The following is a 22,916-nucleotide window of genomic DNA, read 5'->3' as shown; positions in this document are numbered from 1 at the left end:
TTAACACATCTGACCTACAGCTAAAAAATTGTTAGGATGATATTATGTATATTTTACCACAATTTAAACAAGCAATTTTTCCACTCATTTTAACTGGAGCAAATTTATAGAGTTATGTAGCCATCACCATAATCTAATTTTAGAACATTTCCATATCCCCTCCCCCAAATCTTATTTTTGGTCACTCTTCACTTCCACCCCTAACCCCAGGCAGCAGCTAACCTACTTTTTATCTCCATAGATTTTCTGGACATTTCCTATAACTAGAATCACATAATAGATGGTCTTTTGTATTGGGCTTATTTCATGTCATACAGTGTTGGAGAGGTTCATCTCTGCTATGGCTTCGATCAGCACTTCATCTTTATTGCTGCATGGTATTCAATGGTATGGATATACCACATTTTGTTTGGGGTTGTTGTCCTTTTTGGCTATTATGAGTAATGCTTCTATGAACATTTGCATATAAATATTATATGGACATATATTTTCATTTCTCGTAGATATTGAGTAGAGGAAACTGAGTTTTTACCTGACCTTGTTATGTTTGAGTGAATATTATAGCATTGAAGTGGGTCCAGACAACAGATCCCAATTTCACATTTTGGAATTTAATACCTAAATATGAAATATGGCTCCAAGGTAAGGGCTATTTCTTAATCATCTACTAAGCAATTAATCAGTGGTGACTGATGGCATTCATTTATAGAGTACTTCCTATATGCCAGGCATTATTTCACATTGCAATCTTATTTAATCATCACAGCAACCCTTGGAATGGGTGGTTTTACTGCCCCCATTTTGTGGGTTAGGAAACAGAGGCTCAAGGAGTAACCCCATTCACAAGGTCACTCAGAGGAAGAGCCAGGGTTGGAGCCCAGGAGTCTGGCTTACAACCTAGGCACTTAGTCCTACAGTAGCAATGCCCCCTAAGCTGAGGTTTCAGTGACCTATGGTCACACGTGTTCCAGAAGCAAGTGATGTTCCTTCTAATGGTCATCAGAAGGTCAATAGTAGCCTAACACCCCTCCCTCATTCACCTCATTTCATCTTGTAACACAGACGTTTCATCATTTCACATCACTAGAGGAAGAAGGGTGAGTACAGGACAATAAGATATTCTGAGGCATACGGGCGCCTGGGTGGCTCAGTGGGTTAAGCCTCTGCCCTCGGCTCAGGTCATGATCTCAGGTTCCTAAGATCGAGTCCCATATCAGGCTCTCTCCTCTGCAGGGATCCTGCTTCCTCTTCTCTCTCTCTGTCTGTCTATCTGCCTACTTGTGATCTCTCTCTGTCAAATAAATAAATTCTTTAAAAAAACAAAGATATTCTGGGGCATAGAGAGACCACATTCACATGACTTTTATTTCAGCATATTTTTTCAGCATATTGTTATAATTGTTGTTGTCTTACTGTGCCCAAGTTACAAATTAAATTTATCATAGGTATGTATTTATAGGAAAAATATAGTACATGCAGAGTTCAGTACTGTCCACAGCTTCAGGCATCCACTGGGGTTTTGGAACCTACCCCCTGGATAAGGGGGGCCTGCTGTATGTCAATAACTCTGTTAGTGTTGAAAATACTTCCCTTTGAGGCTCTTGGAATTGCTCTCAGATCCAGTTTGTAAACCATGCAAGAAAATCTTATTATAACTTTATAGTCATGCTTCTTTTCTTTCTTCCTTTTAACAATGGCAGTATTGATCACTTCATTCCCAAACTTGGCTAGGAGTTGCTTTTGTTTCTAAAAATCAAAGTCATCCTCAAAAGACAAGACTTTAAAAAGAAAGTCAACAGGCTCTGACCTGAGGGTGACCCCATGGTTGTCTTACAATATAAAGGGCAGTGGCTTTGTGACAGCATTTTCCTTTTCTGCTCTGAAGCTTTGTCCTCTGGCTTTCAGGGGCATGGCTTTTTGCCAGGTGGCTGTGTAGCATTCTTGACGGGCTGCTACTTGGGGAGAACATGACCATTTGGCCATAAATTGCATTTCACTTATTAGTCATGGCATCAGTTAACGTTTGCTATGTAACAAAGTACCTCAAAAGTTAGGGCTTAAAACAACAATTTATTTAGTTCACTCTCCTACAAGGCAGTAATTTGGGCTGGGCTCAGCTGGGAGATTCTTCTGGCCTTGACTGAGCTTGTTCACGTGTTTGTGGGTAACTACCAGGCAGGCTGGGTACCAGCTAGTCTGGGATGGCCTTAGCTGGGATGCATCATCTCTGTTCGACTTGTTCTCTTAGCTTCCATCAGATGAACCCTGGACTGTTCACATGGTAGCCGGGCAGGGGTGTGAGGATTCAAATAGAAGTTCTCAAGCCCTCTTGAGCCTGAGGCTTGGAATTGGCACACTGTTACTTTCATGGCATTATATTGGCCAAAGCAAGTCACAAGTCCAGCTTGGATTCAAGGACTAAGGAAATAGCCTCCACCTCTTAATGGGAAGATCTATAAAGCTACCCCACAGAGGGTGTGGATCCAGGGAGGGGTAAAGACCAGTGACCCTTTTTGTAATTTACCTCATATGTTGTATTAGAAATAGTATGGATCTGACAGCAGGTGACAGGTTTGAATCCTGGCTCTAGCCTAGTGACTTCAGGGAAGCTGCTTGTTTCCAACTCCCTCCTCTCCTCATTTGTAAAGAACAGGTGGAATTATTGAGAGAGTTAAATAAGGCAAGGTGTGGAAGAGCAAACCCCAGAGTCCAGCCGGGTTCAAATTCATACTCTTCCATCTATGAGTAAAGAACTTTGGGCAAGGTATTTAACCTTTCTGGGTCCCTGTTTCCTAATCTGTAAAATGGGAATAATAGTAACAATAACAATAGCAATAATAATAATGTGTAGCTGCCATGAGGATAAATGAGTTCAGTAAAATTTAAAAGAGTGCCTGGCATAGAGAAAACAGTACACATTAGCTGTTGTGAACACGATTAACATAATGCCTGGGAAACAGCAAATCTGCAACAGAAATGTTACTCCCCAGGGTCCCAACCGGGTGACCCATTGTTGCTTGAGTAAATGGAAGGTGGCATCCTTGTTACTAATTTCTGGGTATTACAGATGGCCAAGGATGGACTTTCCTCATCATGCTAAAAATACTAGGGCCTTTTAAACATAATATATATTTGTAAAAATCTAAACATAACTCTTGGAAATAATATGGTGAGCTCAGAACCTGAGAATGCAGTATGAAAGCCCTCCAAGGCTGACGAAGCTGCTAGAATCACTGCCACGGTGACCAAGAAAGAAAGGAAGACAGCTAGTGTCCCAAACTTCTCTTGAGAATTAATGTCTAAAGGACTGGGAGCCATTTTTTAAAAAATGAAAAAAAGATTCAATTGATTCTTTTTTAAAAGAACCAACCTTAGGAGTGCCCTGGGTGGCTCAGTTGTTAGGCATCTGCCTTCAGCTCAGGTCATGATCCCAGGGTCTTGGGATCAAGCCCTGCATTGGGCTCCCTACTTAGTGGGGAGCCTGCTTCTCCCTCTCCTGCTCCCCCTGCTTGTGTTCCCTCTTTCCCTCTCTCTCTGTCAAATAAATAAATAAATAAAATCTTTTAAAAAAATTAAAACTATATAAAAGGACCTCCTTAAAATGAGTCATTGACCCTCTTGGTTGTTTTGAGAGCCGCAATTTCTCCTGTTACTTTTGAGGAACAAGAAACCTCAAATCATAAACTAATAACTGATCCAACAGTTGTTTAAACTGTTAATGCCTTAGAATAATAAAAGGGTTACCCAGGAAGTAGGTGAAACAGAGCTTTCTTGAAAATCACATGTCTGTGTCCCAAATCAAGAACTATGGATTTTTCCATATTTCTGCACGAAAGATCATCTATCAATGATTGACAGTGTTCTAAAGCAGAGGCCGGCAAACTACGGCCTATGGGGCCAGCTGCCTATTTTTGTAAAACAAGTTTTATTGGAATTCAGCCCCACTCATTCCTTTAAAGATTGTCTATGGCCACTTTTGCACTTTTGTACTTTTTCAGTAGAGCTAAGTTGAATAGTTGTGACACAAGTCTAATATGTACACCTGCCTCTTTAAGAAGTTTGCCGACCCCTGTTCTGAAAACCTGGAACTACCCAGATTTTTGTAGTAGTACCTGCTGATCTTATGTGGGAGGTAGGGGAAGGAAAGCATCATGAATAAGCGTCGAGTTTAGAGCTGTGCTCACCTGAATTTAGGGCCCATTTCTACCTCTTTCTAGATATGTGACTTTGGACATTGCTAGCATTGGAACCTTGTAATTTTAATCTTCCTAAGCCTCAGTTTCCTCCTCCATAAAATGGAAGTAATGATAATGGTTATGGTTAGTAGTAATAAGAGAGTTTATCAGAATTAAATAAGATAATGCATTTAAAATGTTTAGCTCAGTGATTGGCATAGCTACAGTGAAAAGAAGCAATAACATAAGAACAAAATTAAGTTGGAGAAAGTTTCCTTAGGCTTGGAATAGAAGACTAAGACTGAGGGCAGTAGGTAAGGAAGAGGAGGGTTGAGATTGCCCTGCGGGGAGTAAAAGGCTGGTGGGAGATTAGACTCGGCCATGTGGAGGGCTCTGACAGAACACAATGCTGAAGGGTACGGTAGGGGTGCTGGAGTCACACATGTGGGCTCGAATCTCCCCCTCCAACTTGTGTTAGTTCTGGGCTCCTGGGAAGATTCCTTAAACCATGAGCCTCAGTTTTCTTATCTGTTAAATGGGGAGGGTAATAACCCTAGTACCCACCTCACCAGGGCTTCTGAGAGGATTGAATAAGAAGTTGCATGTATAGCACTTAGCACAGGGTGAGTGTTCAGTAAGGGGTAGCCATGGTCTTTCAGGACTGTTTTGAAAGAGGGTTTCAGGAAGGGATGAAGCTGGCAGCAAGAGAGAAAACGGAGAAAACGGGACCAGGCTGACCGTGAAAAAAAATAAATCCTGTTTCAGGCAGGAATGGTGAGATGGATCAGCAGAGCCTCTCCCAGAAGCTTCCTTTTGCACAGGACTTGACCAGTTTTTCCATCTTCTCTGAGCAGAGGGCAGATCTTAAAGATAGTGCTCTAGATTCCTTGATCTCTTGGAACCTTGTCTATAAAGCTAGGTTGCAAATAGTTTCGATACTGAGATAGGAGTTTTCATGGGAGTGGAGTCTTCATGAAGACTTGCTTGTCCCTTGTTGAATCTTTGTTGACATTGACCTTCCTGGTCTTTTATTTATGTTATAGTTGCCTTCCCTGGGACCCCTGGGCTGCCCACTGTCTATGTGATTCTGAAGGGGGAAGAGGTCTTAAGGCAGGAAATCAACTGTGCAATTGTTAAGGTAGAACTTCAGCATTTTTCTCAGACTGATGGTTGATTAAAAGGCTACAATACCACTCCTGTTCTGTCATGAATTGGGTTGTATTCCACTGGGGCAAATTAAGTTTGAAACACATAAATAACATCATAAAGATTAGACATTACAGTTGGCTCAATGTTCTTGGTGATCCCCTGACATCGAGCCATGCCTTTGGATTAGCTTAATTGGAACATGAAAGATCAGAACTAAATGAGAATTTAAATGGACTGATATATTGAACAGAGCGGGCTTAGTGGCTCTGTTGTAAACTTCACTTGGGAATTCTTTCCAATGTAACTCTGAAAATATTTTGTGCACTCAGAGTGAGGTTAATAATTTTTGCCATAAGCAGTTTTTGATAAAAGGTTGATATTGTTAGCAGTTAAAAATAGTATGAAGTTAAAAGAGTGTGTTTTAGTTGGCTGTGTTAAGTATGTCAAACTAACCAGTCCCATATCTGCCAGTTTACTCTGAAGGCCAGCCCTCAAAATGGCAGAAAACCCCATTCAAGCTCACTTCAGTGAAAAAGATATTTTGTTTGTTTGTATTTGTACATGCTCTCCCATGAGGTGATCTTCCACAGCTTGATCTGGGGCCCAGATGATGTCTTCATGATGTGGTTGCCTCTCCATCTCTTGATTTTGTTTCTTCTGGCTTGGCTCTACCTTCAAACAGTCCCCACCAGTGACACCAGCCCAGGTCTCATAGACTCAAGTGTACCTGAGAAAGAGAAAGTATCTTCCAGAGTTTCTAATTGAACAGATTCAGGTCTATTACCTACTTTGGAGTCAGTCCTTGGAACCAGGGAATTGAGTGGGCAGTGGGCTGTTGGGCAAAGGGAAGGATCCCTAACCTAATGCACAAAGCTTTAGAACTGGGGAAGGGTAGATCCCCAAAAGGAACTCAGGATCCAGTGACCAAAAGAAGTCAGAAGGGATACTGGGCAGCTATCTTGGCTAGGACTCATTATGCTGCAAATAGCAGAAAACTGCTATTGGTTCAGGGAATTAGACAGTTCTGAGATAGAGAAGGAAGATCTCAGGATTGGTTTGATTTAGGAGCTCAGTGAGGTACTCGAGGACTTGGTTCTCTTCTACATCTCTGGTTGGCCTCTTGCAGAATTGGTTTTATCCTCAGGCTAGCTTCCCTCAGAGTGGCAAAACAGCTACTGCTACTGGCCTAGGCTTTGCCCCCACCTACTTCAGCAACAAGGAGAGAATGACCAAGCTCATTTAGAAAAGCAAAGGAAATTATTTCCCAGAAGCCCCAGCACATCTCCTCTCATACCTTATCAGCCTGAAATGGATTGCACACCCATTCTTCATTCAGTGAATCTCTTGGGCCTGGATAAATGTGGACCAGATTGGTTTAGGTCTCAGTGGCAGGTGGGGTGGAGTTATCTGGACTGCCTTATCGGGGTTCACACCAGGAGCTGGAGAGGGGGTTAATCCTCTCTATTCATCACTGCTACAGCCCAGCCGGGATTGGCTGCTGGACATTAAATTAATAAGCACAGTGGGGCCATGGCTTACTCATTTCTTTATCTCTAGTGTTCAATACAGGCTTGGCACATAGTAGGTCCTCAGTAAATGTTTACTGAACAAGACCAAACTGGAATAGTGCACCTTGTGTAATTTGGAAAGAAATCAGGAGTTTTTTGTATGAGTAAAATGATGCCTGAATATAAAGCTTATCTCAGCTTTGAATATGGATTAAATGCAGAGTCTGGATAGAGGTGATAAGACTTTCCATCTCTTTTCCTATCCTATCCCACGTAGCATAAAATTTTCCCTTTCGCTTTGGTTGCTCATCAAATTCCATTACAATGAAGAATGTTGTAAACAAAAGTTAGTATCAGGAAATTATTTCTAACTCCTGGTAAGTCATTCGATGATCTCATGACACTAAAATTTGCCACTGTGAATAATTCAGTAAAACAGAATCTTCTATTTCTTCTTAGAGTCCTTACCACCTAATGATCATTTATTGTAATTTTTTATTTTTTGAGCAAAACACCCAAATATCTTTTAAAGAGTGCAAGGGCTTTGGTCAGTGAAGGAAGAAACTCCACTTCCTGGCCTTGACTAATAAGGGAGTTAGAAATACCATCAGCTTTTGTTTGAAAAAGTTTTCTAAGGAATGGAAAAAAATAGATTCTCACAGGAAAGGTGTGGTAGAATTATTTTAGCATTACTCCTTTTAATTAAGAACACTTTTAGAAATGACCACATGACCTCTGCTAAAAGTCTTGGTCAATACTTTGTGTGATGAGTACATATTTTTAGGTTCTTTTGAGAAGTATTGTTTTTCTCTAATGAAATTCTGATGCACTGGGGGGAAAACTGGACTTCTGTTTGAAGTTTGCTTTGATAAATATTTTGGCCTCTGGTTATCATCCAAGTATGTACTCATTTCTAGCTTGAGTTATTTACTGCTTTTGTCATGTCTGGGGGGGGTTCTCTAGCATGTGGCAATTTACTGTGGAGAATACCTGTGTGGGAAAGGAGGCTGTGACATTCTAGGTGCATGCCATACCCACAGTCTTAACTCAGTCCTCTATGCCTGCCTTGTCCACCTCCCCATCAACCTGGATGCAAATGATAGAGCCAGGAATAAGTGTCCTTTTATAGCCACTTGGCTATAAAATGATCTGATACAATTGCTCTGCCCAGTAGGGATGGCCTATCCTGAATTGTACCTTACCAACCCAATCAGATTCTTCCTCCTGGGGAGTAGCGATGACAAAGGGCTTAGTCCCACACAGATCAAGAATGAGAATTGTTGAGCCACAAAGCTACTGATGGACGAAGCTATTGTGGTTAGCTAGAAATTGTGCCCCGAACAGCCATGGACATTGGTTACTTCTCCCTGAGACCTGCCCCCAGTCAGAGGAATTCTCATTTTCCTTCCACTCCTCTTACCTTTACAGTAACCCCCTGTGCCAGATAGAATATTTAAGTGTTCACAGATGTTTGTGGGCTCCTGTAACGGAAAGACCACGTGACTGCTTTGGTCAAAGCAATGTATGGACGTGACATATGTCATTTCTAAACACACACTCTAAGAGTCAAAGCATGGTTCGCCATAGTCTTTTCACTTGATAACTAGTGATATTTCAGAGAGAGTAAAGACAACATGGAGCAGTTATTGATTGAAATGTTCATGTAACATGAGTCAGAAATAAACCATGGATGATAAAAGCTTCTCAGATAGCAAAATCTATCCTTAACTGATTTGTCAAAAACAAACAAACAAAAAACAAAACCTAGTAACCAAAGTAACCTGAACATATTTCTATCCCTTGCAAACCCAGAGTTTCAACGAACACAGTGTCATAGCAAGCCACACTTCAATTCACAAACCTCATAGCAGGTGCTTTTGACATTTCTGGGGTGGAAATACATTCATTACCTGATGCAGATTCAGTGCCTGTCCAGTGCTAGAAGTTTCTCTCCCCAGTCTCTGCACCTCCAGTCTGTCTCCTGTACGCATACTCTGCATGACCCCTGGATTGAATCTGTCTTTTCTCCCTGTTGGGTTTCAGCCTTTTATGATGATGTTCTCCCCCGCCAACCCCTCCCTGAACTTTAGTACAAAATTTCTCCAGCATAGAGAACAACTAAAAGACTTGCAGAGGGAACACCCACATATTTACCACCTTGATTCTATAGTTACCATGTTGCTTTATTCGTTTGGTTGCATATCTGTCCACCAATCCATCGGTCCATCCCGCTATCCATCTACCTTGTTTTTTGGATGCATTTTAAAGTAAGCTGCCAACTCATGATGGCATTGATGATGCCTTTTCCCTTGACATTTAGTCTTTTTCCTTTTAATTCTGGATTTTTAAAAATTGCTTTTTAACCTTGAGGTTGTCTTAACTGTTTCCTCTGCCTGCCCAACCTTGGACATACTCATCCTTGAACAATCGTGAATTCAGTGTATTTGTCCACCTTACGTAAACCCTGGGTGCCCACACTTTCTTAATCTCGCTCCTTAATTTTTCTCTTGGTTACTTCCTCTCTTATCTCTTCACTCACCACAACTTTTCATTTGCTTTCCCTTCTCTCTTTCAGCTCCCCGGCAGATAATTTTTAAACTAAACAACAGCTGAACAATATCCCCACTGTTCCAAGTGTCTGAGTATGCACGGCACGTCCACACTTGCCCAGAACAGAAGGAAAACACAATTTCTTCCATTTTATTTCTTTGCATCAAAAGTGATTAAATCTGTCTGCATGACCTTCATACATCAGACCATTTGGCTATTTTAAAAGTCCATTTAATAGAGTAAGTCAAGCTGCATTCCCTTGGTAGAAAGAATCTTTACCACCAAACGGCGCGGTAAATGCCAAGGGAACAATGCATCTTTTGTAGGACGGGAGAGAGAGACATTGCCATCTTACAATTGCTGAATTGTTTAAATTATTATATGGCAGTTCATGCTAGATACATATTTGCATTGTTGTACAAGTATTTTCTTATTTTGGTTAAAGATGACTCTTTGAAGGGATAACCTACTCTTGCAAGGCAGGCTTAGAAAACCCCATTCCATGGGCTGGGACATTTAATTTTATTACCCTGGCCAGGAGTATTTCAATTTTTTAATAAAAGGCTATCAGCAAGAAGGTAAAAGGCTGCAAACAATCTCCAGTAACTCAGACACCACCATATTTTATTTACTAACAGCTATAATAAAGCTTTCAGTAAAAAATATTAAGCGAAGCTTTCCTTTTTGGTGAGAATCAATTTCATAACCATCTTTTCAAGCTCATCTAGGATTATAAAGCTGAGTTGGCTGTTTTGAAGTGAAGGGGGAAAAATAGGAAAAAAGTAGGAAAATTTTCATGATAAAATATTATGAGAAGAAAATGAAGAGAAATTGTCCAGAATTATATCATTAATTTCTATTTTAAAAAATCAGAATTCTTAAAAATGGGTTCTTTCTTGGCATCTAGAAGGACAAATGGGGATTAGCGGATTAGAGAAGAAAGGAATAGGAGTTAAAACTCTTCCTGTTGTAAGCAATAAACAACCGAATGCAAACTGGCTTAATTTAAAAAAATATGTTCGTGGGGTGCCTGGGTGGCCGAGTCATTGAGTGTCTGCCTTTGGCTCAGGTCATGATCCCAGTGTCCTGGGATCGAGCCCCACATCTGGCTCCCTGCTCTGCCGGAAGCCTGCTTTCCTTCTCCTGCTCCCCCTGCTCGTGTTCCTGCTCTCACTGTTTCTCTCTCACTGTCAAATAAATAAATAATATATACACACACACACATATATTTGCTCATATACCAGAGGACATGAGCCAGGGGATTTGGGCTTTGTATATAGCTGGATCCAGGATCTAGTACAGTGTTGTTAGGAATCTGCCATTGGTGGTCTAGCCAGCAGCATCTCCCTTCTTCCTGGCTAACAGAACCCAAAATTTATTCATTTTCTCTAGAGTTGCTGTGTCCTTCAGGGATGACTGGGCGAGGACCCCAGTGCAGGGCTCAATCCCACAACCCTGAGATCATAACCTGAGCCGAAATCAAGAGTCGGATGCTGAGCCACCCAGGTGCTCTTCAAGGTCTAGATTTAAATAAAATCCTTCTGTGATCATTCCAAAAGCATGTAGTTGCCTCCTACTGTGTGCACTATCTTTTATTAGTGCCTGCTGTCAGAAAATAGGCTTGTCCAAAGACGACTAGAGAAATATCCTCAGAAGTCTTTGCATCACCCCAAGTTACTATTTGTTGATATACTTATAAACCTCATAAAAGACTTGTGCCTATTTCCCTAACACAAAAAAGCAATTTTCCCCTCCTCCTTTGTCCTACTCAGACATGTGGACAAAGAGTATAATTTAATTCTCTCTTCTCTCTCTTCTCTTTAGAGAAAAAGAACCAAATTCATTGCCTGTGATTTTCTGACTGAGTGGTTATACAAGTAAGTTTTGCTTGTCTTCAAATATTCAATGACCCTAAGGGTTCAATAGTGTTAATTTGCAGACAAAATAGCAACAATTGACTTGAATTTTTGCTTACTGTTTTCTTGTCCACCAAACATATGGCATCGTTACCAGTCAAAATCCAAAGAGGATGGGGTCGGCTTTCACAGAATTCTTCTCCATTCCCTTTGTGGACCAGTGGCTGAAGCATCAGTAAGTACCAATATAATGCCTCAAATAATTTCTCCTATTTTAAGATTGTGTTAATGATCATTTTCTCCAATCCAGCTAATCCATGTAACTCACCCAGGACTCCAGGTCAATTATATTTGTGGCTCTTATCTCTGGTTATTTTCAGTCTAGGTTAAGAACATCCTACCCATGTGGTGATTATTCAAAAAAGCACTTCAAAAATAAAGCAGAAAACTTAAAAAAAATTTTATTCTAAGTAATTCATCTCTCCGTATTCTCTCCTTCCCTCTTCTTCTCTTCCCTCCCTCCCCACCCCCTCTCAAGGTTATTGTGTCTCAAGAAATATGACCAAACTTTTCTAAACATTAATTTTTAGTTAATTTTTAGTTACCCATCAATTCTACATTTAAAATATTAGAGCATGACAGATGCACTTAAAACTGTCTTTGACCATCATTCTAATATGACTCTTCTCTCCTCACAAACGTAATCAGTTTAGTCTATAGTGCATCCTTGCAGAGCTCATAGAATTGGTGGTTAATGTAAAATTAGATTATATCATAAAAAAATTAGTAGTATTATTTGCTGTAAGTGAATTTCCATCAATATAATGATGATGATGAGAAATAACATTTATTGAATGTTTATGTCATTGTTTTCAGCATTTAACACTAATGAACTAACTTGATCCTCATAACGATGCTATTACCAGCCCTATTTTGCAGATGAGGAAATATATGCATTATTCTGCAACTTGCTTTTATTTGACTCAAATATATGCTTTGGAGATCTAGCCCTGTTGATTCAGTTACATCTCGTTCATGCCTTTGATGGTGTTGCAATATATTTCATTTCTAGATTTGCATAATACACTCATTCTTACAATAAATATTTATTGAGTACTACAGTGTGCCAAACATCATACTAGATGCTAGAGGTAAAGCAGTAAACAAAGTAGCCCCAAATCCCTGCCTTAATGGAGTTTATATCCTAGTGGGGGATGCCAGACAATAAGTAAATAATTAAATGCTGCAGGGAAAAATAAAGCAGTGAGGCGGGGATACAGAGTATTTGAGGGGGCTTAATTTTTGCATAGAGTGGTCAAGAAAGATCTCACTGGGAAGATGACATTTAAGCAGTGGTCTACTATTTTAAGCCATAGGTGGAAGAAAGATAGCTCACTTAAGAGAAAATGATATATATTTAACCTGTTGTTTTGAAATGTTTTCATGCCAGCCCTTTGCAAGAACAATTTCAGGAAACTGAGGCATTAGAAAATTAAGTGAGCCTCAAAAAACCCTACATTATACTGGGCAAAAGACCTTAAATTAGGCCCTTAACCCTCAAATGTCACATTTTTTTTACTTGAATTGCCCTTCTAGAGAATACCAAGTTGAGTAGACTCTTCACTTTCTTAATTTTGAGAATTAAATGTACCCCAGGTATTACCAGTGTTTTTTAAGAGGGTTTTTTTGTTTGTTTGTTTGTTTTAAGTAATCTCCACACCCAACACTAGGCTTGAACTCTGTAACCCTGAGATCAAGAGTTACATGCTCTATCAACTGAGCCAGCCAGGTGCCCCATTACCAGTTTTTTTTTTTTTTTAAATCTGAGAGTAGCTACACATTGAAGGAGAATGATATTGGAAAACCTTGTTTTTTAATTCAGCTTCTAAACCTGTGCCTAATTTTGCCCACTGTGAAAATGGAAGACCCATAATGTATTGAGTATAAGTGACTAATAAGTGGAAGATTTGCATGTTTTTTTTAAAAAGACTATTTATTTGACAGAGAGAGATCACAAGTTGGCAGAGAGGCAGGCAGAGAGAGAGGGGGGAAGCAGGCTCCAGGCTGAGCAGAGAGCTTGATGCAGGGCTCGATCCCAGGACCCTGGGATCATGACCTAAGCCGAAGGCAGAGGCTTTAACCCACTGAGCCATCGGGTGCCCCTGCATGTTTTTCTAAGACCAGGTTTTTTCAATATCATTCTGTTGCTTTGCCTTGAAAATGAAACATTTTCCCACTTCTAAGACCCAGTGACAAAGAATCTTAAAGATATGAGAACTTCTCTAAAGAAGAGTCCTCTCAAATCCCCAGTTACTTATTATACAAATCTTAATTTAAAATGGTTGCTAACTTCTGCTGGCAGTGCATATAAGTATACTGAGAAGTAGCCAAAGCAATCATTTCACTTTAACTCTGCAAGAACAAAAGCATAAGAGCTCTCAACTTAACTGGCATTTGTACTCTCTATTTCCATAACCTTCCAAAGAGATGCCAAGAAGCATATTAAAACTGTAAATTATATTAATCTAATTTAATGTAATATTTATTGAACACCTACCACGTGCAATGCACAGAGCCTGGTGTTGTAGAATAAATTCAGATGAATCAAATATGGCTCTGGCTCCGGGGTAAGAGAGCCATGTTTACAACCAACTATAGTTCCTGTAGTGAGTGTTGTAATACAGGTGAAAGCACTGAAGGGAATTGGGGAAGCATAAGACCATTCACAGACCCTCCAGACAGGCTTGGAGCCAGCCCAGGTAGGGCAGAGGCCAAGCTGGTTGGTGCCCAGATCTGGTTTTGAGAGGCAAAGACTCAGGTACTGTATCCTTCTTGAAGATATTTTTGACCAAATGAGTCAGAGAGATAAGTAAGAATGAGAGTAGGACCTGGGAAACAATATCTAATCCAGGTTTTTTGAACCTCAGCATGATTGACAATTGGCACCGGAGAATTCTCTGATGTGGGGCTGGCCTGTGCATTCTGGAATGTTCAGCAGATTCTCTGTCCTCTGCCCACCAGATGCCAATAACACCTCCCTAAAGCCATCACCAGCCAAAAAAATCTCCAGACACTAGCAAATGTCAGGGGCATGAGGAGTTGAGCGCAGCAAGGAGCCAACCAAGTAGCCCCTGGTTGAGAACCTCTGACCTAACCCACTGGGTTTCTACCTTGGCTGCACTACAAAGTCATCTGGGGGAGCTTTTGCCTGGCTTCACCCAAGACCTGGTAAATGAGACCTATTAATTCAGGGTATAGCCTAGCCATTGTTGTTTGGGGTTATTGTTGTTGCTGTTGTTTTTAATAGCTTCCTGGGTGTTTCTTATATACAGCCAGAGTCAAGACCTCATCCCTGCAGCAGAAGACAGGCTGTGTCTAAATGAATAGTATGATCATATTACACAGTATGAATAGTATGCTTGAGGTAATAGTATGATTTAGGCATTCCTCTGCTAAGCACTTTTACACGTAGTATCTCATTTAATCTTACTGACAACACTAGTATGTAAGTACTAAAGCTGAAAGGAGCTGGGAAGTTTCAAACAAAGTGAGGTAGGTCGGTCTTAGGCAAATATGGTGATTGTTGGGGGTGCAATAAATGGTCATTTTAGAGAGGGCTTAAAGGTACAGATTGGAGGAAGATGAATTTTGAGAGAAAACTCCGTCAATGTTTTATAAAGGAAGCAAAATATAAACTAGCACTTCAGGCAGCTTTGGACTGGGGTTAAGAGCTTGAGCTCTGGGGACAGACAAACCAGCATTCAAATCACTAGTCTACCACTTACTTGTCACATGACCCTGGGTGTTTTAGCTTCTATTACCATGTAACAAATTACCCCCAACGTTTAGGGGCTTGAAACAATAAATCCTTATTATCTCACAGTTTCTGTGGATCAGGAAATCAGGTGCAGCTTGGCCGGGTGGTTCTGGTTCAAGGTCTCTCCTTGGCTACAGTCAAGATGTTGCAGGGGCTATATAGTCTTCTGAAGCTATGACTGAGCCAGAGGGGTCACTTTCACAATGGCTTCCCCACATGCTGGTGGCTGAAGGCCTCAGTTTTTCTCTACATGGGCTTTCCCATGGGCTGCTGAGTAGCCTCAGGTTGCGGTGATGCCTCTTTCAGGATGAGAGGCTCAACACCAAGAAGGAAGCTGCTGGGCCTTTTGTGATCCGATCTGGAAAGCCAAACACCTGCACTTCAACCACATTCTGTTGGTTAATTAGAAGTGAGTCTCTAAGTACAGCTCAAGTACCACGTTCAAAGGGAGTGTGATTAGGCTCTACCTTTTGAAGAGAGGGTTATCAGACCCTTTGCAGACATATTTTAAAAGCGCCACAGCAGGTCACTCTGTAACCTGGAACCTCCATTTCCTTGTTAGTGAAATGTTTAGTTCAGAAAATTAGAAAGATGCAGTGAAATGGTGCACCTGCAAATGAAATCACGAGCCAGGTCGGCCCGTAGTAACCTGTGGCTTACTAGTGCTACAGATGCCATCAAAGGACTCTGTGGACTTAGGAAGAGAGATACCACAGAAAAGGGTACTCAAGGCCAAAGGCAGAAAAGTGGGAGAAGGCAGGACTTGATCCAGGCACAGAAAACCAGCATGGCTGGCTCATAGAGCATGTGAAGATACAGGGATGGGATATAGGAGATAAGGCTGGAGGGGAGTTAGGGGCTGGATTTTGGTTTTCAGTAAAACCATGAGGTTTGGGCATTATCCCATAAGCAAGAGAGCATATTAAAAGATTTTGGAGCAGAGGTGTAATGTGAGCAGGCTGTTTTGGCAAGATAACTCCCAAGAATGCAGGGGATATGTGAAACTGGGGAAAACCTGATTACCCTCTTGAACTGGGACAACAGGAATGGAAAAGGAGGTACCTGGGGTGGGTAGAGTGGATGGATGGTGTGGGATGAGTTTAGGGATAGAGAAGAGATGTGCCTAAAAAGGTGAGATTTGCTGGGCAAATGGGAGGCCCATGATAGAAGAAAAAGACCTTGCCAGCAAAGCAGGCTCAAGGGTAAAGGCGCATTGAGATTGAGGTGCCTCTAGGACATCCGTACCGGGAATATTGGCCTGAAGTTCAGAAGTGGGGTCTGGAGGAAACATTGATTTTGGAATCAGGGTTCCCATGTCAGATGTACAGATCGAGCTGAGATGGACCACAGCTAAACTTTGGGAGTACCCCACAGTTGGTTCCAGAGATGCCTTGAAGGAGGTACTTTCTCTAAGTCATGTGGTTGGCAGTGGTGACCATGGCTAGTCTTCTAGTTGTTTGCAAAGCAAGTCACTGTTTGCACTTAGATTTTGTGTTGACCTGAATGACCAGCAGGGAGGGAGTAGGAATACATTACTTTTCTATTGCTGCTGTAACAAATTACCACAAACTTGGTGGCTTTGAAGAAGTTATTTTCTTACAGTTCTGGAGGTCAGAAGCCTGACATGCGTCTCCCTGGGCTAAAATCAAGGTGCAGGCAGGACTGCATTCTTTTCCAGAGGCTCTAGAAGAGTACCCATTTCCTTGCCTTTTGCAGTTTCTAGAGGCTTCCCGTATTGGCTGGTGGTGCCTTCCTCCGTCTTGAAAGCCAGCAGCATTGCCTATCTCTGATCCTGGGTTCTTAGTTACATTTCTCAAACTCTCTTTTGCCTCCCTCTTCAACTGTGAAGGACTCCTCTGATCACATTGGCTCGTCCACCTAATTCAGAATATTTTACCCATCCCAAGGTCTTTAATTTAATCCCATTTGCACAGTCCTTATTGCCATTGTAAAGGTAACATAAGGTTCTAGGAATCATGATGTGGACATGTTAAGGCACCATTGCCTACCTATTGGACAATATGAGAAAATTGAAAGTCCCTCACTCATAGGAATCACCTACATTTTCTTGGGGATCACTGACATTTTGAAATGGTATTATGGGTTTTGCAAAAATGTTACATGCTCAGAGAAAGAAGTAAAAGCAAGCAGAAAGGCTAGAAGAAAAAGGTGCAACTCACGTAATAGTCAGCCTCCCAGATCTAAACACTGTTGACATTTTAGTGGACTTCTTTTCAGAGGCTTCTCTATGCATGCATACACATATATTAGATATAAGAAGATGTATGTCTTGCTCTGAGACCCAAGCTACAAGTGAAAGGAAATTTGAGGTGGAAGGGGAAAAGCTGAGCAAGTTCATGGTCATTCTGCTTGTTCGTGTAGGTGTGGAGGCATCTGCTGAGAGGGAGGCCCAGGCAGGTTCTGGAGGCTTGTGGGGGATGGAAGAGGGGGCCGTAGCAGCTGCCATTGTGAAATTGATAGGGAATCAGCTAGGGATAAATAGGGATGGCCCAGCTGATGGCCTGAATATGGGGTGCATATAAACAGCCTGCTTATGTGATTTATCACCAGCAACCCTCTGCAACCCTGGAACGGGGGTGGAGAAAACAGATGGTTGGGTAAAATCAGAGTTGAAGACTAGCAAAGCTAATATAGTGAAAGATCTAGACTGGGCCTAGGGGATCTTAAATAAAGGGAAAACATGGTTAACTTTTTTTTTTTTTAAGATTTTATTTATTTGACAGAGAGAGATCACAAGCAGGCAGAGAGGCAGGCAGAGAGAGAGGAGGAAGCAGGCTCCCTGCTGAGCAGAGAGCCCGATGCGGGACTCGATCCCAGGACCCTGAGATCATGACCCGAGCCGAAGGCAGCTGCTTAACCCACTGAGCCACCCAGGCGCCCCCATGGTTAACTTTTCTAAGAATAGTATCTTAGGTTTTTCTCAAAAACGACCATATTTTTGAAATTCTGTTAAGGAGGGGCACCTGGAAGGCTCAGTCATTAAGTGTCCGCCTTCAGCTCAGGTTATGATCCCAGGTCCTGGGATTGAGCCCCGCGGCAGGCTCCCTGCTACATGGGGAGCCTGCTTCTCCTTCTGCCTCTGCCTGCTGCTCCGCCTTGTTGTATTCTCTCTCTCTGTCAAGTAAATAAATAAAATCTTTAAAATAAATAAACTTATTAACGATTTAACAACCTATTTTCAGAAAGAGAGAGAAACACTCCATTATGTGTTCACTTTGGAAGTAACAAACATACCAAACTTGGAGATATTAAAATGGGGACCGTAAGGGTCTGTATGGATTTTGAAATTTCAAGTGGTAGATCTTATTTGGATCATGATTCAAAGAAAGAAAAATTAGGAGGCAGCTGATGATGTAAAGAATTATTGTTCTTTTATTTAAGGTATGATAATCATTTCATAGTCATGATTTTAAAAAGTTATTACCTTTTAGAGAAACATGCTACAATATTTATCAATGAAAGATCAAATGTTATAATGTCTGTGGACAGGGTTGGGGGAGTGACATTCAATAACTGACATGCAGAACAGTATATTTGAAGCTGGCTGACGGTGACTTGGGTTCATTTTTGTTTTCTGTCTCCTTTTTTTGTGTCTTTGAAATTTTCCACGATAAAAAATCAAAAGGAAAAGAAACAGTGAGATTTTTCAAAGCTCCTCATGACCGCTTGATTGAATGATGGATGTACCGTGGGCAAGGAGGTATCTTATGACTGGCAGAGTCAAGCGGGAGGGCTGAGAGGTGTTCTCCACTGGAGGTGGCTGGAGTGACAGACAGTGGGGGACACTGAGTTTTCATGTGATCCTGCTGAGAAACTCAAATGGCATGGAAAGAAAATGGCTCTGGGGGCAAGATGAGAGTAGCAGGCGTGGACCAAGTAAGTGGTGCTGGGGAGGCGTTGGTCGCCCTTCCTGACACCTGGCTCTGAAAGTGCATGACTCCCCAACAGTTCCCATACCTCAGCCTCATTTACCCTTCACATCCTCCTTCTGATGCCAAATCCACTTCTCCCCAGCACCAAAGAGAAGGAGGGTTAACATGATCAGACCATGGCTCCAGTAATACTTTTCCTTTTAACAAATACTTTTTGTAGAGCAGGATAAATCTCTTAGGTTTTGCAGGCTACATATGGTTTCTGCTACAATTACTTCAACTCCACCATTGTAGCACGAACGCAATCCTAGGCAGTGCGTGTATAAACAGGGCTGTCTGGATTCCAGTACAACTGTATTTATACAAATAGGTGATGAGTTGGGGCGCCTGAGTGGCTCAGTCGTTAAGTGTCTGCCTTCAACTCCGATCATGATCCAAGGGTCCTGGGATTGAGCCCTACATTGGGCTCCCTGCTTGGTGGGAAGCCTGCTTCTCCCTCTCCCACTCCCCCTGTCTATGTTCCTGCTCTCCCTATCTCTCTGTCAAATAAATAAATAAAATCTAAAAATAAATAAATAAATAGGTGATGGGCCAAATTTGGACCATGGGCTATGGTTTGCTGAGCCCTGTTTTAGATACCGGTAACCTTCTCAAATCCTAGTCTTACATAGGGACTAAAAATACAGGCGTGCCTGGGTGATTCAGTGGGTTAAAGCCTCTGCCGAAGCTCAGCTCATGATCCTAGGGTCCTGGGATTGAGCCCTGCATCAGGCTTTCTGCTCAGCAGGGAGCCGACTTCCTCCTCTCTCTCTGTCTTCCTCTCTGCCTACTTGTGATCTCTGTCAAATAAATAAATAAATAAATAATCTTTTAAAAAAAATGCATGTGAGTAAGTGGGAAAGATGGAAGGATTAGAGGAGGTTAAGCTCAGAATGGGGATTTGGAAAATTGAGATATGATAGTCTTCAGGGACCACCTGTTCTACGATATGGCTGTTCTGTTGAGTGACTGACACAATGGAAGATGGGGTCATGGAATCATGTGGACTGGAAGCCATGGTGTTGGAGGTGTCATCAGTTTGAATACAGAAGCATCTGAGAAGGCCTTTGGGGGATGGGTTGGAGAAGATGACAGCAGGTCACATCCTGGAGCCGTCAGAGGTGGTTTAAGAGTATCCTAGAGGACAAAGTGGCGACTGTGGAAAAGTAGGCGTTAGGAACTTGGGCTCTGGAATCGCATCTCCACCTTACAGACCAAGCTTCACTCTTTCTAGCTGGGCAGAGATGACTTCATCTCTCTGAGCCTTAGTTTTTTCATCTGTAAAATGATCTTTCATCTAAACAAAGCTAATTCTTTATCCGAGAGGAATTCTGGTGCAACTATGAAGGGGCTACCATTTTTCCAGTACTGATACGTATACAAACAGCTGTGTTCCAGCTATTCAATGGGAGTTATTTATTTGTTCGTTTATTCATATAATACATATTGAATGCTGAAATATGCTCTAAAATTACAGAGCGAACACATTCACAAGCTTATTGGCTACTGCTTAGCTGGATAAAAAGAAGCCTTTTTACTCTACACCATGGAAATACGACACAGATAAACACGGTCCTGTCTTCATGGACAGTTTTTGTGTAGAGCTGGATTGTAGTATGCATGTCCTTAATTTATACTCATTCAATGGTATGCTTTTGGGGGAAAGAGAGAGAGAAGGAAATAAGATTTTTGAAAATTCAAGCAGTTCCCCTTGCCATTTCACTCTGGAGGTTCAGCACAAATCGGACACATGACTCAGCTTTTTCCTTAGTTGTTCCCAGTGTTATGTGCCCCTCGTAACATGAGTGGCTCATAAAGCAACTGCTTCCTTCTGTTTGTCTATCTGTATGTCTGTCTGCCTACATAACTACTTGCCAACCAAGCGTTTATGTGGTGTTTACTCAGGTACTATTCTGAACAATTGATAAGTAAGACCTAATTTAACTTGGGTAACAATCCCACAGAGTAGGGAATTTTATACCCCCTTGTATTCGTCAGGCCATGTTAGGCTAGGTTGCAGTTATAAACAACAGTGGAGGGGTGCCTGGGTGGCTCAGAAAGTTAAGCATCTGCCTTCAGCTCAGGTCATGATCCCGGAGTCCCGGGATCGAGTCCTGCATCGGGCTCCCAGCTCTGTCCATGGGGAGACTGCCTCTCCCTCTGACCTTCTCCCCTCTCATATTCTCTCTTACTCGCTCTCCCTCTCAAATCTATTAAAAAATTTAAAAATAAGGAAATAACACTGAAATACTCAATAACAGCTTACTTTGTGCTCGTACAAAGACAGATGCAGGTTGGACAGCCCTTTGGTTTATAGCTATTTAGAATATATGATTTTTGAGGTCACTGAAGCAAAGAAAGAAAAGAAGAGGCACCCTAGTTCTTAACCTTCTCTGTCTAGAATGTTCTTAACCTTCTCGCCTCTCCTCACAGAGCCTGAACCCAAACCAACTTCAAGGGAGGCCAAGATCCCTAAGGGAACACTGGATATTCCATGAATACTAGCTGTCCTGATGACAGCATATTTCGGAGAAAGAAACGTGTCACAGAGATAACTTACCTGCCCGAGGTCACAAGCTAGCAAACAAGACGGGATTGAACTCGGGCAGCCTGGGGGCTGATGCCATGCCGTAAAGAATGGTTAACCAGTGACTCAGTGGGTTAAGCCTCTGCTTTTGGCTCAGGTCATAATTTCAGGGTCCTGGGATCGAGCCCCAGATCGGGCTCTCTGCTCATCAGGGAGCCTGCTTTCCCCTCTCTCTCTGCCTGCCTCTCTGTCTGCTTGTGATCTCTCTCTCTGTCAAATAAATAAGTAAAATCTTAAAAAAAAAAAAAAAAAAAGAATGGTTAACCCATCTGCTCCACTGCCTCTTAGATCACCTGGCACTTAGAGTGATCAGGGCTCAGATTGGGAGGACACCAGCTATGTGACACTAATTGAAAGATGCTATGGGTAATTTAAGGTTTGTTAAGGGGAAATTTTGACTAGATGGGATTTTCATCTTATGTGCTGATTTCAGAGTGCAGCTGCTGTAGAAGATAGTACTCTGTATATTATGTGTGTGTTAGCATTTATTGCTTCAGAGAACCCTGTCTACCAGCCTGGGGAGCCATCTAAAATGTGAGCATGGCTCTATTTTAATGTTCTTGGTAAGACAAATTCTACCAGGCCCAGATGTCTGTGTTGCTTGATGTCCTTATACTGCCAGATCACAGCTGGTAGGTTAGGGTCATTTGCCATAGATGGCTGCCAGTCTCTTTTCACATAAATGGGGGGCCCTTCTCCTATAGGTTCCCCGTAATTTAGCATATTCTTCACTCTGTCCATCCTTTCTCAGTTATCCATTTCTTTTCTGTGATTTTATTCTTTAAATAACTATATTTTATGTAGTTATTTTATATAGACATTGGCAACCCTTAAAATTTTTTCTTAGATTTATAAAAATAAGATTTATCACATACAAAATAAGCATGTTTATTAAATAAACTATAGAGTGGAACGGAAAGGTTTAAAATCAAGGATAATCATAGAATTAAATAACTCTAGACCTAAAAATCTTTCGAAAGGATGTTTCACTCTATGGCATTGTTCTGGGCCTCTCTATATGGCCATGCCTAAAGCTGGCTCTACGCCTCTTAATTAAGCCTTTTTTTTTTTTTTTAAAGATTTTATGTATTTATTTGACAGAGAGAGAGATCACAAGTAGGCAGAGCAGCAGGCAGAGGAGGGGGAAAGCAGGCTCCCTGCTGAGCAGAGAGCCCAATGCGGGGCTCAATCCCAGGACCCCAATATCATGACCTGAGCCAAAGGCAGAGGCTTAGCCCACTGAGCCACCCAGGTGCCCCTAATTAAGCCTTTTAAAAATTTTTAATTTTTTACTTAAGACCACTTGACTTAAGTTTCTAATACTTGCAAGTGAAAGAGTCCT

At 41.6% G+C, this 22,916-nt stretch overlaps 1 protein-coding gene across 1 annotated transcript in view; it reads left to right on the top strand.

The window, feature by feature from the left end:
• Window positions 1-513: 513 nt before the first annotated feature.
• The window catches only part of IQCK (IQ motif containing K), a 101,947-nt gene continuing 79,544 nt past the window's right edge, over window positions 514-22,916 (top strand). The window contains exons 1-3 of the mRNA XM_059154311.1: window positions 514-642; window positions 11,207-11,259; window positions 11,396-11,473. Of these exons, the coding sequence (XP_059010294.1) occupies window positions 625-642; window positions 11,207-11,259; window positions 11,396-11,473 (149 nt within the window). The 5' untranslated portion in view covers window positions 514-624. The remainder of the gene's footprint in view (window positions 643-11,206; window positions 11,260-11,395; window positions 11,474-22,916) is intronic.

Source organism: Mustela lutreola, chromosome 17 (genome assembly GCF_030435805.1).
Source record: "Mustela lutreola isolate mMusLut2 chromosome 17, mMusLut2.pri, whole genome shotgun sequence".
NCBI classification, from domain to species: domain Eukaryota; kingdom Metazoa; phylum Chordata; class Mammalia; order Carnivora; family Mustelidae; genus Mustela; species Mustela lutreola.
This window is presented reverse-complemented; position numbering and strand designations above follow the sequence as displayed.